The sequence below is a fragment of the Coregonus clupeaformis genome, unplaced genomic scaffold, assembly GCF_020615455.1.
Source record: "Coregonus clupeaformis isolate EN_2021a unplaced genomic scaffold, ASM2061545v1 scaf0196, whole genome shotgun sequence".
Lineage (NCBI taxonomy): Eukaryota > Metazoa > Chordata > Actinopteri > Salmoniformes > Salmonidae > Coregonus > Coregonus clupeaformis.
In genome coordinates this window covers 422055-447686 of record NW_025533651.1, presented here as the reverse complement: position 1 = coordinate 447686, position 25632 = coordinate 422055, and the positions used below count along the sequence as shown (strand labels likewise).

The following is a 25632-nucleotide window of genomic DNA, read 5'->3' as shown; positions in this document are numbered from 1 at the left end:
TGAAAGTGACGCAGAAGGTTACAATTGGTGAAATCATGCAATATTTAGACTAGATAATGTTAAACAAGGTTGGAATGTGGAGCAATGAAATGGGGTATCAGTCTACTCAGTGACACCCACAGAACACAACTGTGAAGAGTTTATGCAAATATTAGCGTTGTAGTTCTTATCGCGGGACTGTGACTGTGAAATCACTTCGCCAGTCAGCCTATTGTGTGTATTGACATTCATATTGCACTGTACAGCCTTACCTAAGGATTGGGGATCAATTAAATGGGGTGTCAGTCTACTCAGTACCAAGAGCTTTTTCCCCAACTTCCTCCTCAGAGTTATCAGACTCCAAAACATAGTTTTTCCTCTGGAATAGTGTTCAATACACATAGTAGGGTGATTCACAGTGGTTTCAGAGTCCCGCAATAAGAACTACGACGCGAATGTTCTCTGGGTGTCACTGAGTAGACTGATACCCCATGTCATTGATCCATAATCCATAGGTAAGGCTGTACAGTGAAATAAATATGCCCCCAATGCAATTCTAAAGTCTAATACATCCAGTGTGATTTCAACAGATTTTTGTCAAATTAACAATTTATTTTATTTTGTTGAATTTATATAACAACAATCCAACCTCGTTTAGCATGATCCATAGTATAATTCCACTATATGTATTCATTTGCATCACTGTCAATGACATACTTTTATTTTGAAGGCTAACCGCAAATTCCACTATTGTGGCTAATCCTTATTGTGGCTAGCTTCACATAGGTGGGTCCGACCACCATTAATCAAATAAGAACAGTTTTATAAATTAGGGGTATTTTAGATGATGACACCTATCTAGATTGTTAGCTAGCTAACTATAGCTACTGAAACAGATTATGTCGTTTTGCAATGTTTTTGGGGAAGAACATTGTTTGCATCCATCAGCTAACGTTAGCTAGCTTTTTTAAATGACCAGCACTGTCCATAGCTTGGGGAAGGCCATGTGCGCGAGACAAAACTTTACCAGCATCGCAGCAAACGTATCGATGAGTCGTTGTGACATATGAAATACGAGTGATAGTGTAATCAGTGTGTAATAACTACGTAAAAAATGTATGAACGTGTTAAATTGTTATGTGACGTGCAGTCACATTCAGGTCCACAAGGTTATTTGTTCTTTTTTGCCATGCGAAGACCCAAACGGCGTTCCATAGTTACCTGTACATACACCCTACAGTCTAGCTACGTAGGTTATCAGTGACGTCAGAGATGTTTTAGGATGTGACGATGATACCTTCTCTGAAATCTCGCGAAATTGAAGACTGGCCATTTCCTCCCCATTGATAGCCGTGTGTTTGTGCTTAGGTGGTGTAACAGAAAGAAACTATCCACCTAATTTTAATGCAAGTTTTTATTAGTTTCAGTTTAGTTGTACAGATCCTCGGGTTGAAAAAACACAAATGATGTTTGTGTTCACCGTCGAAAAGTTTTCCCGTTGACATCGAGCTCGGGTAGATGCCTGTATAAATTGTCGTACAAATGGAAATGGTGCCCAGCGAAGAGAACCAGCTCGTACCCAAAGAGGTGAGATGATCATAGCCAGTCCCAGAACGGGTTCTGGCAACAACGGGCCCTTAGCAATCATCCCTGTGATAGTCAGTGATACAAGCAACTTTTTAGAAGTTAGCACAGAAAAGTAGTTGGCATTATCTACTGAAGCGTAAAACCGCAATGACCGAGTTGGCTAACTAACGTTAGCTTTCGTCTAGCTAGTTAGCAAAGACTGCTAGCATGCTAACCTTAGCTAGCTAGCTACTGTAGCTTTAAGCCCGACTGTTTCGCTCAAAACGGGGTATTAACGTTTAACTAGGAAACTGTGGTGGACAACAGAGGTAGCCAGTTAGCTACATGGAAAATAAAACAATTGGAGTAATATTTTGTCGTTTTTGTTGGCTAGCTTGTTAATAATGTCGTTAGACATTACTTTGAGGTGCTGCTAACGTTAACTAGTAGCTGGCTAGCTTGTCAAAGCAAAGGCAAACTAGCCAGCTGGACGGCCTCATCTTTTGGATGACAAGCTAACTTGCTAGTTTCCGATCGGGTAAACAAAAGAGTCCTTGTTGCAGGTAACGTTAACTAGCCATCTATTTTTCTAAACATCAGTCTCACATGACCTTTGGTTTCATAGCTAACGGTATTTAACTATTTGATATGTCTTATACAAAAGTGTTGCTATTAGCTAGCTTTGATAATATTAGCTAGCTAGTAATGCTCCAATACCCTCATTTTGCTTAATACAATTAGCTCTAACTGTTAATAGTTAACGATCTAAACTTTTTTTTATATGACACTGTCAGTACCTCCTTGTCTATTGGATGACATTTTAGATGCCTTATTAACATTTCATATGGTGGTTTTGTGTACACAATTTCCACATGAATACAACCATTGTGTTGTTCAAATTAGGGGTCTTTTGTTGCACTCACACTTTCTGAAGATTTATTGTAGCTAATCCGGCCACTGTCTTTGTTGAAATATAGTGCCAGAAGCCTCTGTTTAGGCTAGTATTAGGGCTGAGACTGGAATGTTGGCCTCAGTAGGATAATACATTTCTTTAAAATGGAATTGACTCTAGTTTAAATCTGCTCTGGACAGCCTCATTCAATAATCAAGTGTTCCCAGTGCTGACGGTCCAAGCCGTTGTGCTGCTGTGCCCTTGATCAGTCCTCTCTCCATCCCCCTAATCACGCTGCTGAACCCATTATTTCAGCTCTCTGCAGGGCTCACTGCTCTCCACGGCCAAACTCTGATGACAATCTCCAACCCTACACACATTGCTGCCTGGGCCCCTGTCACTTTGCATTTGAGCATGGAAAGGCCTCATATTTCAGTTGGATGTCTTGTGTAAAATAATGGATAATTGTCTTAATTAACCAAGCATTCTTTCATCTGAATTTGAACTGGAACAGGTTAGGCGACTTGCAATAGAGCTTCTTTTGACAGCACCAAAACTCAGTTTAAAGATCTTGTTATTGTCCGACCAATGAAGGCAATAGTCAGTATTTGAAGCAGTAGCTAAACATCATATCCACTCCAGCCTACTGTTGAGTTGTCCAGTCAGAGCTGGTTGGTTTAAACTTTGTAGAGCCACCTGCTAGCTGCTGTTAAAGCGCTTGACAGAAGTCGTCTGCAGTGGCATGAGTCAGCGGGGTGGAGGGTGTTTTGGGCCTCGAAATCTGGCATTGAGCAGAGGCACACCTGCTGTTGAATTATTATAAAATAGTTCCTGTTTCCTCATTTACAACAAGGTCTGCAAGTCAAATATTTTATTCTCTAAGTTGTGTAGGCTAGCTTCATATAATTTCCTCTGTGGTGGTGGCCTTTGCCCTTGTGCAGGCCCATTGCTTGAGCAGGCTTTCCTAGGAGATAACAGGACATCAATACTGTGTAAGGCCTATCGTATTTAAGTTCATTGTCATGTTTGTTTTTTCCTTGAGATTTTTTTTTTTTTTAATGTATAACTGTTTCAGACATTTCATAAAATGTTATTTTGGAGAAATGACATGTTAACAGTTTGTCAGATGTGCAAATGCATGTTAATGCAATGTAATTCCCATTGCAACTCAAGATAGGCATAAATGTTGTTTTGAAAACCAAATCCCCAAGCAGGTTAGCAAGCCCGCTCTTGCTTTCCCATTATGCAATGTTCACAGTTCTCGAGAAATTACATGCATAGAAAAGCCTGTGTCAGTATCTGTTTCAGGGAGAGTCATTAGACCTCAGGCGCTACTGTGAAATCAGGAAGTAAAGATCAGCTTTTTTTTCTCTCTCCCAGATTGTCATCTTGATTGAAGAAAAAAATGTTGACCTTACAGACTGGAGTGACTTGAAAATGAGACTGAAAATTACTGGCTGAAATTCTGGGTTCTCTGCCAGCCTGTGACTATAGACCAGCTTGTGTGCCTTGACATTCAGATGTATCCTGTTCTCTCACCCTCTGAAGGCTCTTCTATAGAGTTAGTGTTGCTGTAGGCCTGCTGATGCTGGGTGTTAGATTGCTGTAATTTTCCCTGTTGGCAGGAAAATATTTGTTTTTTGGTGTCGCCTGACTGGATCAATAATGATTTAACAACAGAAATCCAGACTAACTCTGGTTTTAGTTAAGTAGTAATTCCACTGTGTGTTTGTCATTTAGCCTAGATTCTCATATCTGTGTAGTGCGATTGTGTTTGTGCTCTGTAGCACCTACGGCAACATGTCAGCACCTTGCAACATTATCTGTGATAAAAATACCCCCTAATCTGATAATACACTCATGTGTTGACATCTGCGGCTTGTTTATAGCATCAGCCGGGCAGATTTTGCCAAGATCACCAGCTTTACATAGTTACTTTAGGATGATCACTTGTTCTGTCTGTGTGATTTAAAAAATACCTACAGTATTACTGGTGTTGTTTAGAAGTGAATTGAAAGCGTGCCATTCCCAGTTAGTTCGCATGAGCCGTTGCGCTTGTGGATACATAGAGCTACTCCAGCATGTTGCGTAACTGTTTCCCTTCTCGGTAACAGCTGTTTGCACTGTTTTAATCTTTTGTGTTTTTCACCCCTCCTCCCCATGTGTCATTAGGGTATGTTTTGGAGTTGCAGGCAGAGTATTTTCGATGAGATGAAGAAGAGGTTTTCTCAGGTAGTCCCTCCTAGCGGAGTGGGGCGTCTGTGACTGTGTGCAGCTTACTATGTGGGGTTTGCTGATGACTGCATGGAGCATCAGGTTCTTGCTGTCCTGAAAATTTGGCCAACCTACTACCAGCTAACACACGTAGGTTAAATAAACTGTCCATAGGAATTTTTGTTTGGGGGATGTCCCATTTGAATCCTTTAGGAAAATACAAAATGTTATTCGATTAGGAAAACATTTGACAAACGGCAACACACCACACACACGGACAAGAATTGTGGACAATTAAATAAAGGTCACAATAAGCACTGGCCATGTGAAGGAGCTGAGGGACACTAAGTCACACTAACACCACTATGTCTTGGACAGGTTTCTGCTTTGGGGAAAATAGTCTGATACACTGTAGTGGACACTGTAATCATAACAAATGTTGGCTTCACTACATTTGCTGAATAGCTAGCCCAAAATGTCGTAAATAACATGGACAAAGCCAGACTGAAGAGAATCAATGAAGGTCTATAGTGTGCGATGGTGTGAGGCTCTCACTAGATACGCAGATGGTAAACCAGACTAGCCCTATAGATTCAATGTATGCATGAGGAGGCTCAAATCTTGATCTATCATTGCATGTTATGGTTTTTGGTAAATTTAATAATGTACTGTCAGCCCGTCCCTTGATGAGTTACTTAACCAGATATTTTCAGTTTCCTTACTGAAGAGACATTCCTTATGGAATGGGCACTGTATGATAGTTTGGTGGCATGGCTCTGTTCCAGTCTCTAATGTGCCTCCCTCTAGGTTTGGGCTACTATTTTAATCGGCATCTTCCAAGAACGTAATGCTACGTAAGGTCCACACCATACGTCATATAATAGTAATCCTGCATTGCACAACCCGCCTGCTCTAGTTTCCTGTGTCTGGTGTTCGTTCGCCTGTTATGATGACATTCATGTGTAAGTATGAGAATGCCCTAACCACTGCCTGTAAGCAAATCTCTCGGCTCCCTGAATGCATGCAAATAAGATGCTTATAACGTGTTGTTTGAATATTTTGTCATGAAGTAGAAAACTGAATGGAGGTGTGTGTGTGCTCTGCGCTCAAGGTGTTTGTATGTATCCAGCAGATAGAGAATGCGTCGGAGGAGCCCAGAGTGTTGTGCATAGTCCAGGACACTACCAATGCTAAGACGGTCAATGAGAGGCTCACCCTCAACCTGCCAGCCTCCACCACCCTCTCCAAACTCTTTGAGGATGTGGCCCACAAGGCGAGCTATGTGAACGGCACCTTTGACCTGGCATGGGGCAACACCGGGGACATGGTGAGTGTGTGTCCTAAGACAACCTTATGATCCCAGGTCCCTTCATTGGATCCTGGTGGGGGGCTTACATACTTGTGTACTCAACCAACTCCTCCAACACGTCCGTCATTGTTGCGTTTGCGCCTCCTCCACACATGGCATCTCTGTCTACTGTACGTCGGCTGTTCTACTGAGCCGCACTCACTGACCAACGGCTTGAAATAGGGCCGTTTAGTTCCTCCCCATAGTGTGTAAATAGCTTTGTTTGTATGTACGCCAGTCTCTTTATTTCCTGTCCCTGAAGTAATCTGAGGCTGGAGTTATCTCACAAGAGTAGGTCAGTGGATTAAGCTGTATTTCCACTGCTGGCTACTCCCCCCTCCCTCTCCTCCAGCCAACATTACATGAGAAAACCCTGCTGCTTCAAAGCATGCTCCACAAACTGGTCCTAAAAGCTCATCCTTTGACTGATCAACATGGGGATTCTCCTTATGAATTCAATGGGAACCTCTAACTGACTGGTTGATTGTTGTTTAATTAGGTTGTATTGTGGGGTACTACTGATGTTTTTCAATCTCAAATTCGCAATTTTCTTATTTTCTCATGCTCAGACCTGCCTGTTCAAACTGAAGGGTGTTTTTTCTCGTTTTCTGTTCTCCCCAAGGGGTCGCTGGAACCCAGCAGTGAGATGTCCCTCACTGAGTCCGGGTTCGAGCCCGGGAAGAGGAACTTCCTCCAGCTCACAGACAAGGACGGAGAGCAGCCTCAGATTGCATCGGTGAGTGAGTGGGGAAGATACAAATAAAACTAGTTTATGGTTTATGACTACCAGCATGCCTAGGGCAGTCCCCTGGAGGAGGGCTTGACAGGCAGTTCATTCTTGGTAGACTTGTGGTAGCTATATGCTGAAGCTTAATTCTCCTCCTCCTTTGTGTAGGATGAGTCGGGGACAGCGGACAGCAGTGGTCTGGATGACAGCTCCCAGGAGCGCTTTATCGGCCCCCTGCCCAGAGACTGCACGGTGGGCTGCAGCAGCGACTACAGCAGCCCCAGCTACTCCTACTCCTCCATCCTCAACAAGTCAGACACAGGTACACCCTCTCTTTCAATAGCGTAGACTTGACCTCACGTCCTGTTACGTTACCCCCCTGACTGCTCTCTTCCTGTCTTTCTCCCCCTCTGCAGGATATGTGGGTTTGGTTAACCAGGCCATGACCTGCTATTTGAACAGCCTTCTACAAACGCTGTTTATGACCCCGGAGTTCAGAAATGCACTGTACAAGTAATTACCTGTTCTCATTAAGCTCTTTGTGTATTGTTCTACTAAACGGTGTGTGGGTATTTAATGAGAAGAACATTGTCCTAAAACTCTGTCTACTCGTCCACTGTTTCTTCCAGCTGGGAGTTTGAGGAGTCAGACGAGGACCCGGTCACCAGCATCCCTTACCAGCTACAGAGGCTGTTTTTGCTGCTGCAGACCAGTAAGAAGAGGGCCATCGAGACCACCGACGTGACCCGCAGCTTCGGCTGGGACAGCAGCGAAGGTGGGCAGTCACTCTGCTACGTCTAGACACCCCCACCAGGCAGCCTCCACGTAACCAGGAGGAGCCCAGGCTCAACCACTTCTGATGTTTGTTTTGTCACACAGTTCACTGTGTTTTAACTGGTCTGTGTGTGTTTGTCTATGTCTCTTCTGCGTGTCTGTGTGTTTTCAGCCTGGCAGCAGCATGACGTCCAGGAGCTGTGTAGGGTCATGTTTGATGCCCTGGAGCAGAAATGGAAGCAGACAGAGCAGGTATGAAAGAAAAGCGAACCCTGCCACTTGTCTGACAACACTAATCCAGGGAGCCAATGAGGGGCCTCCCCCAGGCCCAGAACAAAGGGCCTACTGTGGGAAGGGGAGAAAGAGCCAGTAAGGCTGAGGGTTAGCTTTTTCTGATCTCAGGAGTTTGGTATACACCGTGTAAACTTAATTCACTGTGGATAGAAGCACTAGGCTCGTACACGTGAGCTCCTGCGTGTAGCTGTGTTTGTAAAGAATGCTCTACATTATCAGTGTGGCTAATCAAAGTCCCATTTTGATTTTTGCTATATTTGTGTCCCCAGCAGCAGTTTTCTCCACTTACGGTACTTATTTTAACTTCTATTATTGTTTTCTACAATTGTTTGTTTGAATTTATTTGTCAGTTAAAAAATTACATATACACATGCATAAAACAACGTGACCGGGATTGCACAATAAAGTCAGATTTATTTCTGTTGTGGTCCCTATTTCTTTGGGTTGTTGACATGCGCTGAGTGTATAAAACATTAAGAATTCCTTCCTAATATTGAGTTGCACCCCCTTTTACCCTCAGAACAGCCTCAATTTGTTGGGGCTTCGACTCAACAAGGTGTCAATCGTTCCACAGGGATGCTGGCCCATGTTGACTCCAATTTTTCCCACAATTGTGTCAAGTTGGCTGGATGTCCTTTTGGGTGGTGGACCATTCTTGATACACATTACACATGGGAAACTGTTGAGTGTGAAAAATCCAGCAGCGTTGCAGTTCTTGACACAATCCGGTGCGCCTAGCACCTACTACCATACCCCGTTCAAAGGCACCTACATTTGTCTTGCCTCTTCACCCTCTGAATGGCACACATACACAATCCATGTCTCAAGGCTTAAAAATCCGTCTTTAACCTGTCTCCTCCCCTTCATCTACACTGATTTTGAAGTGGATTTAACAAGTGACATCAAAAAGGGATCATAGCTTTCACCTGGTTAGTGTATGTCAGGGAAAGAGCAGATGTTCTTAATGTTTTGTATACTCAGGGTAGATACAGTTACATAGATAGACACATTCCAGATATACAGACATGAAAATGTTTTCTACTTTTTAATCGTTGGCCAACTTTTTACATTCTAGTTAAATGATGTTGTTGGTATGGCTTTAAGTTGCTGTGGTAGTTTGTTCCACTCAACAGCGCTGGAATATAAAAAAGGGTTCTTACCAGATGTACTGTTATTTAAAACGGTGAATATTCGAGTCACTGCCACAGGTATTATGCTGGTGGACAACTCTAACAAAATAAACATAATTGGATAGGTACCTGAGGGCTGAGTCAGTGATAACTCTGTGGTCCTTACCAGACCAAGTTCAATTAATACAATTTATTTTTACACAGATAGCCAGCCTAGCTGCTTAAAATGCTGGGCCTCCAGATGAGTATGAGGGCCGGGGGAGTTAAAATACAATTCTTACAAGCTTGTTTTAGCTGGTCTGTGGCTTATTCTTTAGAATCAAAAGTTTTAAATCCGAAATTGTTGTTTAGATGTTTGTGGCTGCTGGTGAACCATGATGAGCACACATAATCAGTGACACTGAACTTGCTCACCTGCCAGACTCTTCATGTTGTCAATATCAATCCATTTTTAGATCTGAGCTAGGAATTACATTTAGTGGTTTATTTTTGTTCAACATAAGGTACCTAACCGGTGAAATATAAAATTCACACCCAAGGTGATGTTTTTGGTGTAACCTCTGAGTTGCCCACTTTTGACACTAAAACCAGGGGATCTTGCAAGCGGTACTCTGGAACCAAAATAAGATGGATTCTGTTTTTCTTAGATGCAGAGAAAGTTTGTCTGAAAGCCATTTACTGATATTGGATAACTCTGTGCTAAGGATTTCTTAGACTGAGGCTTTGTTCTTTTGGGACACCAATAGACCAGAGTCATCCGCATACAAAAACAATTTACAAGAGCAGGCTGATTTCACATCGTTAATGTACAGTAGGAAGAGCAGTGGACCAAGGATGCTCCCCTGCGGTACCCCACAACTAATCTCCTTTTGCGTTAGACAGTTTTCCATTAACATCCACCACTTGGACCAATTGGTCTCTACCTGTTAAATAGGGTCTTACCCAGTCAATGGGCCTGCTGTTGCAGTCACATATTAAGTGAAATGTGTTGACTCTTTGAGAGGAGCCGAGTCATTGTCTTTGGGGAGTGTTACCGAGTTTAGGGAGTTTACGTCATTATCGAGCTGGCATAGAGTTGAGGTTGTGTGAGTAGTAGGTACAATGTGAGCAGTGAAGAGCATGTTTCAGAGATCTGAGAGATACATGTGAGCGTTGTGACTGCTTGGGCCTGACTCCCTCGTGTTGTGTCCCCCCTCAGGCTGACCTGATTAACCAGCTGTACCAGGGGAAACTGAAGGACTATGTGCGCTGTCTGGAGTGTGGCTATGAGAGCTGGAGGATCGACACCTACCTGGACATCCCTCTGGTCATCAGACCCTTTGGGGCCAGCCAGGCTTATGGCAGCGTGGTGCGTGTCTGTCTCCCTCCCTCCATCTCTTATGTCTCTGCTCTTCTTCATGACTATAGCAGTATTAATCCAAGTGTGTGAAGAGACCAAAGCTATGATGGTCATTTATGTATTCACTACGCAGACACTGAAGTCCAGACCCCGCTGTGTGCTCCTGCATTTTCCTTAAAGACTGTGACTAGTAAGACAGTATAATGTTACCTAAATGTTGTAAATGTGGGCAGAGTTGTTACTGATACAATGCCTTTGTGACTCACTGAAACAGGAGGAGGCTCTGCAGGCCTTTGTCCAGCCAGAGACTCTGGACGGGGCCAACCAGTACTTCTGTGAGCGCTGCAAGAAAAAATGTGACGCCCGTAAGGTGAGTATACAGACTTGTGATCTTGTTGATGTTAAGACCACACTTCCCTTTGGGTCATGGGAGAACTGATGGGGGGGATGTTGAGTGAAGGTGGTCACTGGTCTGCTCAGGCCAGTTGTGTTCTGACCCATGCCCTTTGCCCTCCCTCCACAGGGGCTGAGGTTTCTGCACTTTCCCTACCTGCTGACTCTGCAGCTGAAGCGTTTTGACTTTGACTATACCACTATGCACCGCATCAAACTCAACGACCGCATGTCCTTCCCTGAGGAGCTGGACATGGGTCCCTTCATTGACGTGGAGGACGAGGTGAGAAACACCAGCCCAGTGTGGCCTCCTATGTGTTTTATACTCTAGGTAGAATCATGATATCAGGCTTGGGGTGGGGGGGAATAGTGCCATGTCCTTCAAATTTGATTCTTGATTATGTTTCATGTATTAGTCATTTCAATTAAGTCCTCATTAATTAATGAGTGTAACTGATACCTGCACTCTGTCTGCTTTCTCTCTCTTTCTATCCAACTCTTTGTTTTTGATCAATGCCCCCTCTCATAGAAATCTCCTCAGACGGAGAGCTGCACTGACAGCGGGGCAGAGAATGAGGGCAGTTGCCACAGCGACCAGATGAGCAACGACTTCTCGACGGACGACGGTGTGGATGAGGGCATCTGCCTGGACAGCGCCAGCAGTACTGAGAGGGTCCTGAAGCCAAAGGTACCCAGCCTCAACACTGTATGTAATACCACGCACACCGTTCTTACACTCTAGCACCACTACTGCATGTGTCTTATAGCCCATCCTGGCCTGTTTGCATGTAGTGCAATCTGCTGTCATTAGATTGAGTTCTTAGCCAATTGTCTCTCCTGCCCCTGTCTCGTCTCCAGAGTTCATTGACTTTTGAGCTGTTCTCGGTCATGGTCCATTCGGGCAGCGCTGCAGGTGGCCACTACTATGCCTGCATTAAGTCCTTCAGCGATGGCCAGTGGTACAGTTTCAACGACCAGCACGTCAGCAAGGTAATTCTCAGTCTTCAAATACCTTATGTTTACTATGCATGTAATACTAGACAAAACAACTCGACACAGGCTGCATCAATATAACTCCTCGACCTACGCTTTAAATAGACTTGTCATTGTAATATTCTATTGACAGTTGTCAGAAACACAACGGTGATGGTCCAGTGTGTTGATGTGTGTGTGTGTCCTTATATAGATCACCCAGGAAGACATCAGGAAGACATACGGAGGGTCCTCAGGGAGCAGAGGCTATTACTCCAGTGCCTTTGCCAGGTCAGTGGAGCTCCTGTCTCTGTCACTCTCTGGATTGATCTGAAATCAATATGTCCCTGAACACATCTCACTCCCATGCCTGGCTCTCCCCTCTCACAATCTCATTGTATGTACCTACTAATGCATACATGGCCAGAAAATAACCAGCATCTGTTCACTTCCCAGTCCACACACAGCGACGTTCAATACCAGAGGAAGATGTAATGGGGATGAACCAGGGCTTGTTTACTCAGAGTCCTGCATTTGATTGATGTCTGCCTGGGAGAAAAACAAGAGGGTGGTTATTCAGGCTAGGACAAAGCCCTGTTGATAACTGTGCTTTTACGTAATGCGCTGTTCTTTCATGTGTTTGGGAAGGAAGATTAAACTCTAAGATTTGGCTACTCATATTCCTTTTCTCCATTTGCATTTAATAAGATGTTTTTCTGTTCCAACAGCTCTACGAATGCGTATATGCTGATTTATAGGTTGAAAGACCCCTCAAGGAATGCAAGTAAGGGAAACATATTAAATCAAGTCTAGTTCCATTATCACGTTTGCTTTTAAATGTCTAAAATGGCGGTGTTAAACTGTATGAAGTTAAATATGTGGGTATAACAATCCTATTAGGTTTTGCTTTCCTAGTCTCTCTCAATGACTTGGACCTCCAGTTAGTTATGGTGGTCTCTTGACTGATGGACCGTGTTGTTACCTCTGCAGAGTATCTTGATTGTGATGACTTCCCTGAGCACATAAAGCATCTGGTCCAGAGGGAGAAGGAGTCTGAGGAGCAGGAGAAAAGACAGAGGGAGATCGAGCGCAATACCTGCAAGGTACATCCTCCTTCTGTGGACTTTCCCATGGGCAACGGTGTCGGTCATTTTGCACAGGGGTTCTATTGTCGTTAATTGCTCTGTATTTCCCATTTCTCTGTCAGATCAAGCTGTTCTGCATGCATCCGGTGAAGATGAGGACTATGATGGAGAACAAGCTGGAAGTGCACAAGGACAAGACGCTCAGAGAGGCAACAGAGATGGCCTACAAGGTACATCAGAGTGCAAGCTAAACGCAGAGGAAAGCCTTGAAAGCTAATCTCACTCAGCTGCTGCAGTGCATACCAGCCAGCGGTCTGTGTCAGTGGTCCAAGGATAGACACAGTTCTAAGAATAAAAGGGGGGTTGCAATGGCCAATAGAAGCCTCAAAACATTCTCTTATGTGGCTACACGTGTTTGTGTGTGTCTTTGGGCGCCCATTCTGCCCCCTAGCTCATGGATCTGGAGGAGGTGGTCCCACTGGACTGCTGTCGCCTGGTCAAGTACGATGAGTTCCATGAGTACCTGGAGCGCTCGTACGAGGGAGAGGAGGACACCCCCATGGGGCTGCTGCTGGGTGGGATCAAGTCCTCCTATATGTTTGACCTGCTGCTGGAGACCCGCAGACCAGAGCAAGTCTTCCAGCCCTACAAACCCGGAGGTCAGTAAAACACATTTTATACTTAGAATATAACACTATAACTAGCAACTCTTTTAGCCTTTCGGAAAGGAGTTGTGTGTGTGACTGGTTGGTGTGTGTCTCTGCAGAGGTGATGGTGAAGGTTCACGTGGTGGATCTGAAGACTGAGACTATCGCCCCTCCCGTCAGCATCAGGGCCTACCTAAACCAGTCAATCACTGAGTTCAAGCAGCTCATTGCACAGGTAAACTAGTTCAAACAATCCTCTTTAATTCTTCCTTTCTATCTCTAATACAGTCTAATCCAGCCTGATACAGTCCACACTTGTAAGACTATAAAATCTGCCAGTATTTGTTGTGGGATCTGTGGTGAAGTAGCTCTCCACTGTGTGTGTCTTGTGTGTTGACAGGCCACAGAGCTCTCAGCCGAAACCATGCGTGTCGTCCTGGAGCGTTGCTATAATGACCTTCGGCTTCTCTACGTGCCCAACAAGACACTGAAAGCAGAGGGTTTCTTCAGGAGCAACAAGGTCACACTTTATTGTTGTCCTTTCCAGCTTGTGTCTGCTGTGTTAATGTTGTGTATCTGTAAACGTAATTTTCTGCAGTGCTTTGATCTCCCATGTAACACAAACCTCATCTGTCCATTCTCTGGTTTCTCTTCTCAGGTTTTTGTGGAAAGCTCTGAATCCCCAGATCACCAGGTCACTTTCACCGATTCGCTCTTGTGGAAACTGCTGGATCGCCATGGGAACACAATCCGCCTGTTTGTCTCGCTGCCTGTGCAATCCCCCGGCACCAACAGAACTATTTGCCAAAATGTGGGCGGCGACCCCGAGGAGTGCTCTGAGGGGTCAAAGGGCAACAGGAAGTCTGTAGAGACCATCCTGGAGGAGAGCACAGAGAAGCTGAAGAACCTGTCCCTCCAGCAGCAGCAGGGCTCCCAGCAGGGCTCCAGCACCAGTGACAGCCAGAAGAGCTCAGACACCAGCGACTTTGAGCACATCGAGTCCCCCTCACCCTCTCAGGAGCCAGACTCTGCCTCCTCCATATCCGCTGTCGTTGCAGTCGACAACCGCGAGCTGGAGAACCGGATCCAGGTGGCTAGCGGCGGGGGGGCCTACTCTGACCCGGAAACCCAGTTCCCTGGGGAGGAGCGCTCGGACTCTGAGGTGAACAACGACCGCAGCACAAGCTCAGTAGACAGTGACATCCTGAGCTCCAGCCACAGCAGTGACACGCTGTGCAACGCCGACAGCGGCCCCATCCAGCTGGCCAATGGCCTGGACTCACACAGCATCACTAGCAGTCGCCGCTCCAAGGCCAACGAGGGCAAGAAGGAGACGTGGGACACGGCCGAGGAGGACAGCGGCACAGACAGCGAGTATGATGAGAACGGGAAGAGCAAGGTGGAATCATATTACCTCTACTTCAGAGCAGAACCATACGATCAGGAGGAAGGCTCTGGGGAAGGAGGCCAGAAATGTATGTATTCTCTTCTCTTCTGTCTGTGTGATGATGATGGTATATCTGTACTCAGCAGTGATTTAGATTGTACAAAGTGTTTCTCAACCTTTTCTGGAATGGGGCCTGGGAAGCTATGGCCTCCCTCCCTCCCTTAACCCATTTATGTCCATAATGGCAATGTATCATTCATTTCATTTGGTACACATGTTCTCTGAGCTTACTGATCGGCCAAAGCGTTTGTCTACAATGTGAGTTTTTGATATTGTACTATATTTAGTCTTTGGACACATGGGGTTACTGTTTTTCTTCTCTTTTTTTTTTTTTACACATTTTATGAATCAAGTCCTGTGAATACATGTTATGATCAGATCTTTTTAATTGTTGGTATCTCTCGAAATCCACTCACACTCACTCCTAGAGTAGAAGCAAATCCAATGTAGGTCAATGGAGAGTGAGGCCGGGTACAGCATTCTCCCTCTTTCTCTCACAAACACACGTGTGTACACACCACAGACAGTCACGCACGCTCACACACCCATATGCCCGCACAAACAACAACAGCTGGTGGAAAGCCCAACCATTCTAAATGTATTTACAAATGCAGGTCTTTGAAGCTAATCTTTTTTAGTCTGAGATCCTAACTGGTTTCTTTGATTGCATGTTTAGTTTGTTGGAACTGTAGAATTGTTATTTTGTACCTTTTTTCTGTGGAATAAGTGTGGGTCTTTCATATTATGAATTTAATCACTTTATGACTGCACCATTTTTTTATTTGAACAAAACCTTCCGTACATGATTTCCCATGGTAGATGTGGTCAGAAAGTGCTCAAAGATTAACCATTTTTCATACCCCCACCCTACCATGAGACATCCATGCACACCCGCATGTTTGTATATCTGCAGTATGTGTGTGCTTGTGAGCGAGGGAGAGAAAGAGGGGGAATGCTGTACTAGGCCTCACTCTCCATTGACCTGCATTGGATTTGATTATACTGTATAATAAGATTTGAAGATGTTTTTAAGATCTGAGAGAGGGAGAACGCTGTAAAATGACTCACCAATCTCCATTAAATGAGTTTATATTGCATATACTCTAGGGGGGGGTGTTGACAAAAAAAACAGTAACCACGTGTCCAAAGACTAAATATAGTAGGATACAGAAACTGCTGTAGTTCACAAACAACAATGAGTTGAATCATATGTTTGGGCTTAGAACAGGTCAAATAACAATACTATATGCGTTTAAACAATTTAATTCTGAAATGTATTTCAAAATGCATATGCTGAATTCATTTTAAAGATTTTTATTAAATTAAAATGTGTACATTTTGTATCAAATTCCCAACTATGATCGATAATAACAATCTTAAAATGTCAACGTGTCCTGTCTAGACACTTGTACTGTGTTTACACCAGAATTCATGCATTTACACCAAACAGAATCTGTGGCACATTTTGACATTGTACCAAATATAGTACATGGATGTGAATGGGTTAATTTAAGATAAGCACTCATGTCAGTTATCTGACAGACCGGTGAGCAACACCTTGAGGGTTAAGAAACACTGGTTTAAATGCTCTTAGAACCAAATCCACATTTAGTATTTCATATACTGTTATGTGATTAGTCTGATCCAACTAATTGAAACGTATGTTTTGGTGCTGTTTTCCTGTCAGGTGTATTGGTCCACGTAGATAAGAGGATAACTCTGTCAGCGTTCAAACAGAACCTGGAGCCTTTCGTGGGGGTCACCTCTACCCAGTTCAAGGTGTTCCGCGTCTACGCGAACAACCAGGAGTTTGAGAGTGTACGGCTCAACGAGACCCTCTCCTCCTTCTCTGACGACAATAAGGTCCGTAGCGTCTCACTATCTGCCCCTTTCAAAATATCATGACTCTTCTCAAAAGATAATGGTGTTTTTATTTTACAATCTTATCCATGGTGCTCCTCTTGATCTTCTTACAGATAACCATACGATTAGGCAGAGCACTAAAGAAGGGCGAGTATCGGGTGAAAGTCTACCAGCTACTAGTGAATGACGCAGAGGTAAGGACTGGGATAATCTGATGTTTCTTCACGCACACAAGTGGTTGTTGTTATTTGGTGTTGTGCAATTTCCTCACATAACAGCAGCCTGTAGGTGTGTCACTGATGGATTTGTCACCAGGTGTATTGATGTGACAGTTGTATATGTCATTGAGTTTCCGGCGTAAGTGATGGTGTGTGTGTCTGTCTCTCTCCTCCCCAGCCCTGTAAGTTCCTCGTGGACACAGTGTTTGCTAAGGGCATGACTGTGAAACAGTCCAAAGAGGAGCTAATGCCTCAGCTGAAAGACCAATGCAACCTGGACCTCAACATCGACAAGTAAGTTCCACCTTCAACACTTATTAACATGTACAGTCAAGTAACTCTGATCTGCATATCTAAAATCTATGTACACAATCCAATGCACACGAATATATGGGCACACATCCAACCATACATCAAATATTATACACTTGAATCCCTTACCTACATATTTTCTTATGAAAACATTTGTTGTCACCGGCTAGTTGACTGTAAAAGGTTCCACAGGTGTCTTTGTGGTGATACAATCAGAATGTGTACGTTTTTAGTCATGTAGCAGACGCTCTTATCCAGAGCGACTTACAGGAGCAATTAGGGTTAAGTGCCTAGCTCAAGGGCACATCGACATATTTTTCACCTAGTCAGCTCGGGATTCAAACCAGCGACCTTTCAGTTACTGGCCTAACGCTCTTAACCACTAGGCTACCTGCTGCAGATCCTCTTACTTCAAAGTATTATGGGCACCTTTGTCCTCTTATGGATGGGTACTGTGAGTGACCTTTTTAAAGCACTGACTCACAGCTGATGCTTATTGATAGAAGTGTTGTTGAATCTTTAATTTTGTGTGTTTGTGTGGGGTCAGTTTCCGTCTCAGGAAGAAGACGTGGAAGAACCCAGGGACAGTGTTTTTGGACTACCACGTCTACGAGGAGGACATCAATATCTCCAGTAACTGGGAGGTCTTCCTGGAGGTTCTAGATGGTAATCCTGGTTTGCTATTGTTTAGACTACCCTCTTCAGAACCATTTTTAAATCGCCTCATGGTCATCATAGCCTGAATAGAGACAAACCTACACTAAAATATATGGCTGCTTTTCTATCAAACTCCTATATTAGGTCACTTAAAAATGGCGTTGGAGGAAGAGTTAACATAATTACTTCTGTAAAAGGAAAAGCCCTATAGAACTGAATTGTCTCCCCTCTGAATGAGTATCACTTGTGAAAGAGAGGCAGACAGACAGTGGGTGTGTGTGCTCAGCAATCCCCAACCCTCCTCTCCTGCGCCTTTCCAGGACCGGAGAAGATGAAGTCCATGTCCCAGCTGGCTGTGCTGACCCGCCGCTGGACCCCCGCCCAGATGAAGCTGGAGCCCTTCCAGGAAGTGGTTCTGGAGAGCAGCAGTGTGGAGGAACTCAAGGAAAAGGTGTGTGTGTGTGTGTGTTCACGTCTTGAATGTCGTGCCAGGCCTTGTACACTGGTGCGCATGTCTGAGGCCACATACACACTGGATTGCAAGGCAGCACTGTGGGATTGTCTCAACCACTAAGTGCTGCTCCCAGCAACATCACTGGGTCTGATTCATCACTTGGGAGTAGTGGGATGCACAGTAACTTTTCACATCACAGTATACAACATCTAGACTGAGATGGAAAATAACTAGATGTAGCAAGGTAACTGATAGGGCATGCTAAATGGGTATTTTAAAAGGCAATTTGTGACACATTCTCTTTCTCCAGCTCAGTGAAATAAGTGGTATTCCTCTTGAAAACCTGGAGTTTGCCAAGGTAGGTCAACCGTTTTTAACGCTGTAAGGATTTATTTTTACTCTTGTATTGATTCACTCCACTTCATTTCCTGAATTGTTTCCCAGTTTACTGACTGGTGTCCTGATTGTCTCCTGCAGGGGCGCGGAACATTTCCTTGTGATATCTCGGTATTGGAGATCCATCAGGATCTGGACTGGAACCCTAAAGTGTCCACACTGAATGTGTGGCCTCTGTACATCTGTGATGATGGCGCCGTGGTCTTCTACAGGTAAACCCCTCATACTGGAACAGGCACCTTGCCATTCCAAATGAATAGTTATTGTGAAATGACAACGGGATATTCAGGGAAACTGCAGATAGTTGGTTTAATATAGGTATATTCTCCAGAAGATCTCACAGCTTGTACTCTGGTGTTTCAGGAACAGCACAGAGGAGCCTATGGAACAGTCTGAAGACGAGCGCAACGAGCTGATGAAGAGGGAGAGCAGCCGCCTGCTGAAGACTGGCCACCGGGTCAGTTACTCACCTCGTAAGGAGAAAGCCCTTAAGATCTACCTGGATGGGGGCCCGGTCAAGGACCTGGGGCAGGACTGAGGCCCTTCTGAGGCCCGTCCCGGTTAGCTGGCCTGCCTGCCTGCTGCAGTGTAGCGTGGCCCGGCCAGGGGACCCTGTCTGGCGTGGGGCCCCACGTTCACTCGACGACGTCACCAGAGCAGTGCGGCTCACACGCCCTCTCTCATCCTCCAATCTGAGCTCTAGGGGAAAGAGTGGCTCAGAAATCATATTGTGCACTATAGTTAATTGTACTGTGAAGTTTAAAGGGAAGTGCAAAGGCTATTCAATAAAAAGAACACCATACAGACAAATCAATTTAACGGAAACGTTCCAGACATGGGTGCACGATCAGAGTAGAGCTGTGTAGCCAGAGGGAAAGAAAACAGTCTGTTTCCTCTTCGCTCTCTTCCCCGCTACACATTATTTATCCTCATCTCCCTCTAGCACTTGGTTTCTCGCTCTCCCTCTCTGTTAGGCAGACTAGCGATAGAGCCTACCTGACCCATCTGTGAACATGTACCTGGTTCAAATTCTCCACATCTGGTATTTCACCAGGCTAGAGCGATGCTCGTCCCACCCACCCACTTTAGAGACTGAGTATAAAGCCAAGAGTATCTACGACAACAAACTCACTATCCAGTCTTCTTCCAGTTTCTTTGTCTTCTTTAATCCAAACTGCAGTTTTTTAGCATCCTTGGCAAATCGATACGTAGTTCACACTCAACATTTAATAACTTCTATCTTCTCTGATTCTATAAAGTGGTCATTTTTTATTTGCTGACCTGGAGGGTTTCTACTGTTTTCCCAGAATGCCACAGTGTGCATCACTGTGGAAACTCCTCTTACTGCTGCTCCACCCCATACGCTTTATAGGAGCTCTGCCTCTCACTTCCTCCTGATTCACTGATACGTATTAGTCCTCCAATTACCAAGGAAATGGCAACTAGACCACCAAGTAGACTACGTTAAGGAGCTCATCATTTTGTTCAATGTAAATTATTTTTGATGTTATTGTGAGCGACCTCTGGCACACATTAAAACATTTTGTCTGTATTTAACCTAATGTTAATTTAGAAACGTTTATTTCCTCTCTCGTTTTATTTCTGCACGATGTGAACTGTGTGCGTGTCCGTCGAGGCCACGTGCATGCTGATGGCGTGAAGGGCGGGAGCCCTCAGTGGTTTTGGGAGATGATTGGGTAGTGGTTGTGGCGCTATATACCTGCTGCTGCTGCTTCGGATAGACTGAGACCAGAGGGCATAGACCCTAATGGACCAGCTGACTGGGTCTCCACACTGCAGGGCCCAGCAGAGCTCCTCTGGGCTTCTAATGCTGCCTGCCATAAGCTGTTCATAGTAGGAATGCCAATAAAATAATTTGTTTCTTTGTTTTGAGGTTTAAATCTTGTGTGAACATAGTTAAGGTGATTTTAGAATGAAATTAAAATATTTTTTTTCATAACTTCAGTATTTTGTCATTGTAAATTAAATATTTTGAATCCCCACTTTACCAATGCTGCATTTATATGGATTGAACATGATATACATATAAGAATATTTACATCTCAAGGATAGACATCTACATTTGCAAAGCCTTTTATTTCCTTGTGAGCAAAAGTTTTTCAAGCTGCATGTGTCTGGGTTATAGTTTCCATTACCAAGTTTGGGGCATGATGAGCTGACCTGTCATTTTCTGTCAGTGGTCCACATTCAGAAATGTCATCTGTCCTTGTTTAAACCACTATTTTAAACAAAAACCAGGATTAAGCAAGCTACTTCACATGTATACAGTACATTGTATTGATTCTTTCTTCACCCCTAACTTGACTTAATTATTTTGAGCAAAGGGCCTCAACGGTGCATCTCCAGCGAACTCTCCATCCTTAAGGTAGGCGCATAAGTGAGACGAGAGCAGGAGGGGGTATGTTTAAGTACATATTTGCTCAAACATGAAGAACTCTTATTGCAGAATTGGAGTGTAGTCATCATACACACTACCTTTGAACAGTGTGAATGTCTAGGAATCGGGAATTTCCAAAAAGTCAATTCCATCTAATACATACATGGTGTTATGCACTATGCAACATCTAGATTTTTGGTTAAATTCGAGCAAATAGAAAAAAACTGCAATGCCTTGAATAAATAATGACCAGCTTTTAGATGGAAGAATCTTACATGTAAGCCTTGTGAGAGGGGGAGCCACTTCATTTTCTAGGCTGAAATCACTGGAGACCCCTCTGATTGTCTACAGGCCTGAAAAGGTTGAGCTGCATGGTTACTCCTAGACGATATAGTCAATTTCTGAATAAAGTGTGTCTGTCAGGTCCTCTTCACTCGAGTTCTCTCCTTTCAGACACAGCGAGCCTCGGCTGTCAAAGAGATAAGGAAATATCAACTTTGTAGCATCATTCTGGGTCAACAGCATTTTGAGTGATAGCTATGGCTTTTGTCTACCAAGTGTTTTTGCAAAAACAAATGTCATGACGTATGCCTTCATGTCAATTGAATATAAATGTTGCAGGTTTGCAGTACACAGATTCTTACCCGAGATGTTGACACTGGAGGTCCTCAGCACAGGGGCAGTGTTCCTTTGGTCCCTGGCCCTCTATGTCCCAGGACAGCAGCTCCATCAGGTGATTGGAGGAGCCATGACAGCGCTCACGCTCTATTGGCTTGGCCGTGCACACTGGGAACATCAGGGCTGACCACAAGGTAAGTGGAGAGAGATGGGTAGTGACAAAGGTAAGTGACTTTACTACAGAAACTTTAATAAAAGAGTACAGTATATGGACAGTGCTTGGAGGGGAAAGCAGGTTATGGGTCTTCACATGATCACTTAACTATCTGAAACTTCAATGCACCCTGCTTCACTTGACTTCATGACAATCATAATTGGCTAGGGATAATTACATTGAGAACAGAGGCTTTGTGGTATCGAAATTTGAAGCCTCCCTTTTTTGGATGTCAAAGAAATCCCTTTAGGTTTTTATCTGGCTGAGTCAAAGCCAAATGAAACGAGCCCATTTTGCTCCCCACATGTTAATTTCATGTAGAATGACTCATGGTGTATAATTTAGCAGAGGAATTATGTTCTGTGTGTGGCCTTGTGGCCTGCACCTTTATGGATAGCACAGCAGAGGTCTGGGCTGCAGTCATTCTGGTATTGGCAGATGCTGCCAGCTTCCCCCTTAGTGGCGTTCTGGCTGCACTGGCCCCACACACACAGCTGTCCTGTACAGCACTCCTCATCCCTTTTGCAGGGCTGGAACACACAAACACAGTGACAAACTGTTAGATTACATAAATGGCATCATATAAGCCCCATGGTCATGGAATGTCATGACTGGTCTCTTGTAACTCTCGTAAGCTCTCTAGGTGCAGCAAATTCCTGCTACTTGTGCAAACTGAAACTTGGGGTCTAATTAATAGTGTGCTGTTCGACATATTACTGTGTTTTTCTGTGCAGGACATTAACACAGGCCTTATCAACTAGGAAGACCCTTAACTATTCTCAGCGTACCTTTGACTTTGAATGCAAGCCAGTCTCTACAGTATTATGTGGATGGATTTCCACTCTGCCCTGCCAAAAACATTGCTCTTAAATTCAATTCAATTGTATGTGTCGCATTACCTCTCATCCAGCTCCTCTCTTTGTCTGAGAGAGGTGGAGCTCATATTCAATCAGACCCATGCTTTGATGCGCAGCCAAGAGGAGAGAAGCTCTCCCCCATGAAACACTCCAGTTACACTTGTGGCAACACTGCAATGCAGAAGCAGCTGCATCATATGTTTAAGCAATCTACTGTTCTGTGATCGCTGTGTGTGTGCACGTGTGCACTGTTACAAAAACTGGAGATGGTCTAAAGTAGAACATAATAGGAACTAGGAAGGAGTCAAAGTCCCCTGGGAAATATAGGTCTGCATAAATACATTTTAGATGGGTTCAGTGTCAGGGTGTGTAAAATGTGTGTGGCACTGTTAATAACCATGAAATGGACCTACCACGTCGAGGGCTTTGCAGGTTAGACACTTTGATCGGTGTGTCTCATACCGGCAATATTTTCCCTTCTCACAGTCCTCATCAATGACACACTCCTGTAAGGAGGGGAGGAGGGGACAATCAGGACACACCCTCCTTCACAGATAAACATGCAGAGGGTCGCTATATGGTACCAAAGCCTCCCACAATCCAGAGTTTTGCACTATAAAACAGATTGTATGGATAAATAGCCTAAATCAAACATGGCAGTCTTGAAATTATAGCCATGTACTATTGCAAACTTCTTTACAAAAGTTACTTTAAAATAACTTCAAAGTACATTTTTGAGGATGTGATACGTTGTTACAAGATCTCCTCCAATATTTATCTGTGCCTAAAGTGACCTGAATAAAATGGGCCTGCTGTTGAAAATGGGACAATGGGCTACTTGTCCCCAAATTTATAAGTAAACATCCAATTTCCTCTCACTTGTCTCTCTATCACATATGCTAAGGAAAAGACTGGCAGGAATAGCACGATCCGAGACTGTGTATTATTTTAACTAAATATTAAAACCTGTGACTGCAATAAAGAAAATGCATGTTAAATGTACAAGATCTTATGAAAATGACTAAACACAATGTTTACCAAAAGCACAGAATAAAATGATACAGACATTTCAAAGTTATTGTTCAGAACTATCCAGCAAGATATTGTAACTAAAACCACCCAAACAAATAACTAAAAACCCCTCAGAATTTGGCTGATAAGATGGATTGAGCACTTCTTGCACTGGTTCCTGGTCAGAGGCCTGCTATAGCAGTAATCTCGTGTCTGTCTCCAAAGACCTATACTGGTCAAAGACATGCACTCACGCACACATCCGGCCTGATTGATCGGTTTGATTCTTTTGCTATTATCTTGCCTGATCAGCATCCTCATCAGGGCTGAGACATGGCTGCCATATATAATTAATGTACAGACAGGATGCAGCGCTGAAGAGAGCTTCTCAACCAGCCACCATCCTGCACATGTCACTCTGCCTGGGTAAGACGTAGCTTTAGCCTGGCTTATAGAGCATGAGACAGCACAGTTGAGACTGGAGAGGCGTACAGGGCATGGGGAAAGAGAAATGAGACGCCCAAACATGACAGCAGCTGTGGCCGCATGCAGAGCAGAGCAGCACAGAAAGAGGAAACAGCCGACGACTTGTTCAATCTTTCATGAATTGTGATTTGCATTAAGGATGGAATTGTATTCATCTTATGCCCACTGTCTTTAATAAACACAAAACACCAATTAGAGTTATAGTGTTCCAGTTATTGTGGATAATATATGTTATTTTTATCTGTTGTAAATCATGATGTTCACTCACATGATTAATATTATTTCCCTTGCCACTGGACTGGATAATTGTTCTGGTGATGTGGGTCTCTCCTGTTCTGTTTTCTGTCTCCTGAAGAAAGAGAAACACATTTTGTAGGATTTCTGCAATGTTGCTTTCAGTCTTCATAACAAATGTGGGATGCCAAAATAATACTGCCATACAGTATTACAATTCTTAATAGCATTTCAGCATCCTAGTTTTGAATGGAATACAGTACAATAATACATTTGAGTATGACTACTACTGTACCTTGTGTACGGTCTCTATGGTGTGGATGGATTGGTTTTCAACCACACTCTCAGAAGTGCTTTCGTTGTGATAATTTGAGGGAAGGTCATGGGGATGCAAGCTGGACTTTGCACTCTCATTGTCCATCTAATGAGGTTTGATGCAAAATATCAATGTTGCATTGAGGTTACCACTGTTTTTTTCTTTACAACTTGTGCATGTTAAGATTGACTTCGACTCATCTCAACCCACACTGGCAACTGTTTTTATTAGTAAAATAAAGGTCAAGTTAAATTTGTGGTTGCTTTAACAGAAAAGTTTTAGATCAACTAAAGTGATATAATAAGAGTCTACTGCACTGTTATCTGTTGCATTTTACATTTAATTGGAAATCATATAAATGAAAGGGCTGCTATGGGATATAATAGGCTAATTTATCTTTATCAAAGCTCTGCAAATAGAAGTCTGAGTAGACCTAACCATTAACCAACCTGGTGCACCGCGTCCTCCAGTTTATTATGCGTGTCCTCCATCAGTTGCTCTACCTCCTCAAACATCTCGTTTAATGTCGTGTGTCCTTGTGCCAAATTATCCTCAAGGATCTGGTTGGTGTCCAAATCCACGGGCCTGGCAGATTCAGGAAGGAGGATGCCATGGATAGACGATAGGCTCAGGGTTAGAAGATAGAGATACAACATCCTTGCTGCTGCGCGAAAAGGCACCAGAATGAATTAGGTTCTTAGGACGTCGCCTCTGCCCACTGGGTGTGTGCGATGATGCTGCTGCTGGGGCACTGTCGGAAGAGAGCGGTGAGGGGGAGATAGATCATGTAT

General features: G+C 43.9%; 2 protein-coding genes across 12 annotated transcripts; one reads left to right on the top strand and one right to left on the bottom strand.

Moving 5' to 3' along the window:
* Positions 1–1297: 1297 nt before the first annotated feature.
* LOC121559485 (ubiquitin carboxyl-terminal hydrolase 47-like) lies at positions 1298–20715 on the top strand. Of its 11 annotated transcripts, none has more exons than XM_045214104.1 (30): positions 1298–1566; positions 4610–4669; positions 5784–5978; positions 6622–6735; positions 6895–7048; positions 7143–7239; positions 7356–7501; positions 7673–7752; positions 8064–8084; positions 10123–10272; positions 10538–10633; positions 10787–10939; positions 11186–11362; positions 11515–11646; positions 11843–11919; positions 12357–12412; positions 12619–12731; positions 12836–12943; positions 13165–13372; positions 13480–13595; positions 13761–13880; positions 14019–14835; positions 16495–16670; positions 16784–16864; positions 17067–17182; positions 17748–17866; positions 18178–18308; positions 18622–18669; positions 18789–18919; positions 19071–20715. In XM_045214104.1, exons 1-30 carry the CDS (start codon positions 1522–1524, stop codon positions 19243–19245), a joined length of 4212 nt encoding a protein of 1403 aa, XP_045070039.1. In that variant the 5' UTR covers positions 1298–1521; the 3' UTR covers positions 19246–20715. The 11 variants fall into 11 exon arrangements, with proteins under 11 accessions (XP_045070039.1, XP_045070040.1, XP_041728657.2 ...); XM_045214105.1 differs by having other exon boundaries at positions 5781–5978; positions 8067–8084; XM_041872723.2 differs by having other exon boundaries at positions 5781–5978; positions 11186–11344.
* Positions 19896–25562, bottom strand: LOC121559478 (dickkopf-related protein 3-like). The gene is made up of 7 exons (XM_045214113.1): positions 25291–25562; positions 24821–24946; positions 24560–24640; positions 23208–23300; positions 22323–22467; positions 21750–21906; positions 19896–21574 (listed from the first exon to the last, which is right to left on the bottom strand). The coding sequence occupies exons 1-7, from the start codon at positions 25495–25497 to the stop codon at positions 21487–21489; spliced, it is 897 nt and encodes a 298-aa protein (XP_045070048.1). The 5' UTR covers positions 25498–25562; the 3' UTR covers positions 19896–21486.
* Positions 25563–25632: the final 70 nt, after the last annotated feature.

Excerpts from the sequence above, each read along its gene's own strand:
- LOC121559485 (XM_045214103.1), top strand. The coding sequence starts at position 1,522 with ATGGAAATGGTGCCCAGCGAAGAGAACCAGCTCGTACCCAAAGAG. Across the intron at positions 4,670-5,780 it reads TGAAGAAGAGGTTTTCTCAG|CAGATAGAGAATGCGTCGGA; the intron begins GTAGTCCCTCCT and ends GTATGTATCCAG. Across the intron at positions 10,940-11,185 it reads TCATTGACGTGGAGGACGAG|AAATCTCCTCAGACGGAGAG; the intron begins GTGAGAAACACC and ends CCCCTCTCATAG.
- LOC121559478 (XM_045214113.1), bottom strand. The coding sequence starts at position 25,497 with ATGTTGTATCTCTATCTTCTAACCCTGAGCCTATCGTCTATCCATGGC. Across the intron at positions 24,641-24,820 it reads CCATAGAGACCGTACACAAG|GAGACAGAAAACAGAACAGG; the intron begins GTACAGTAGTAG and ends CTCTTTCTTCAG. Across the intron at positions 23,301-24,559 it reads AGGGAAATAATATTAATCAT|GAGTGTGTCATTGATGAGGA; the intron begins GTGAGTGAACAT and ends CCCTCCTTACAG.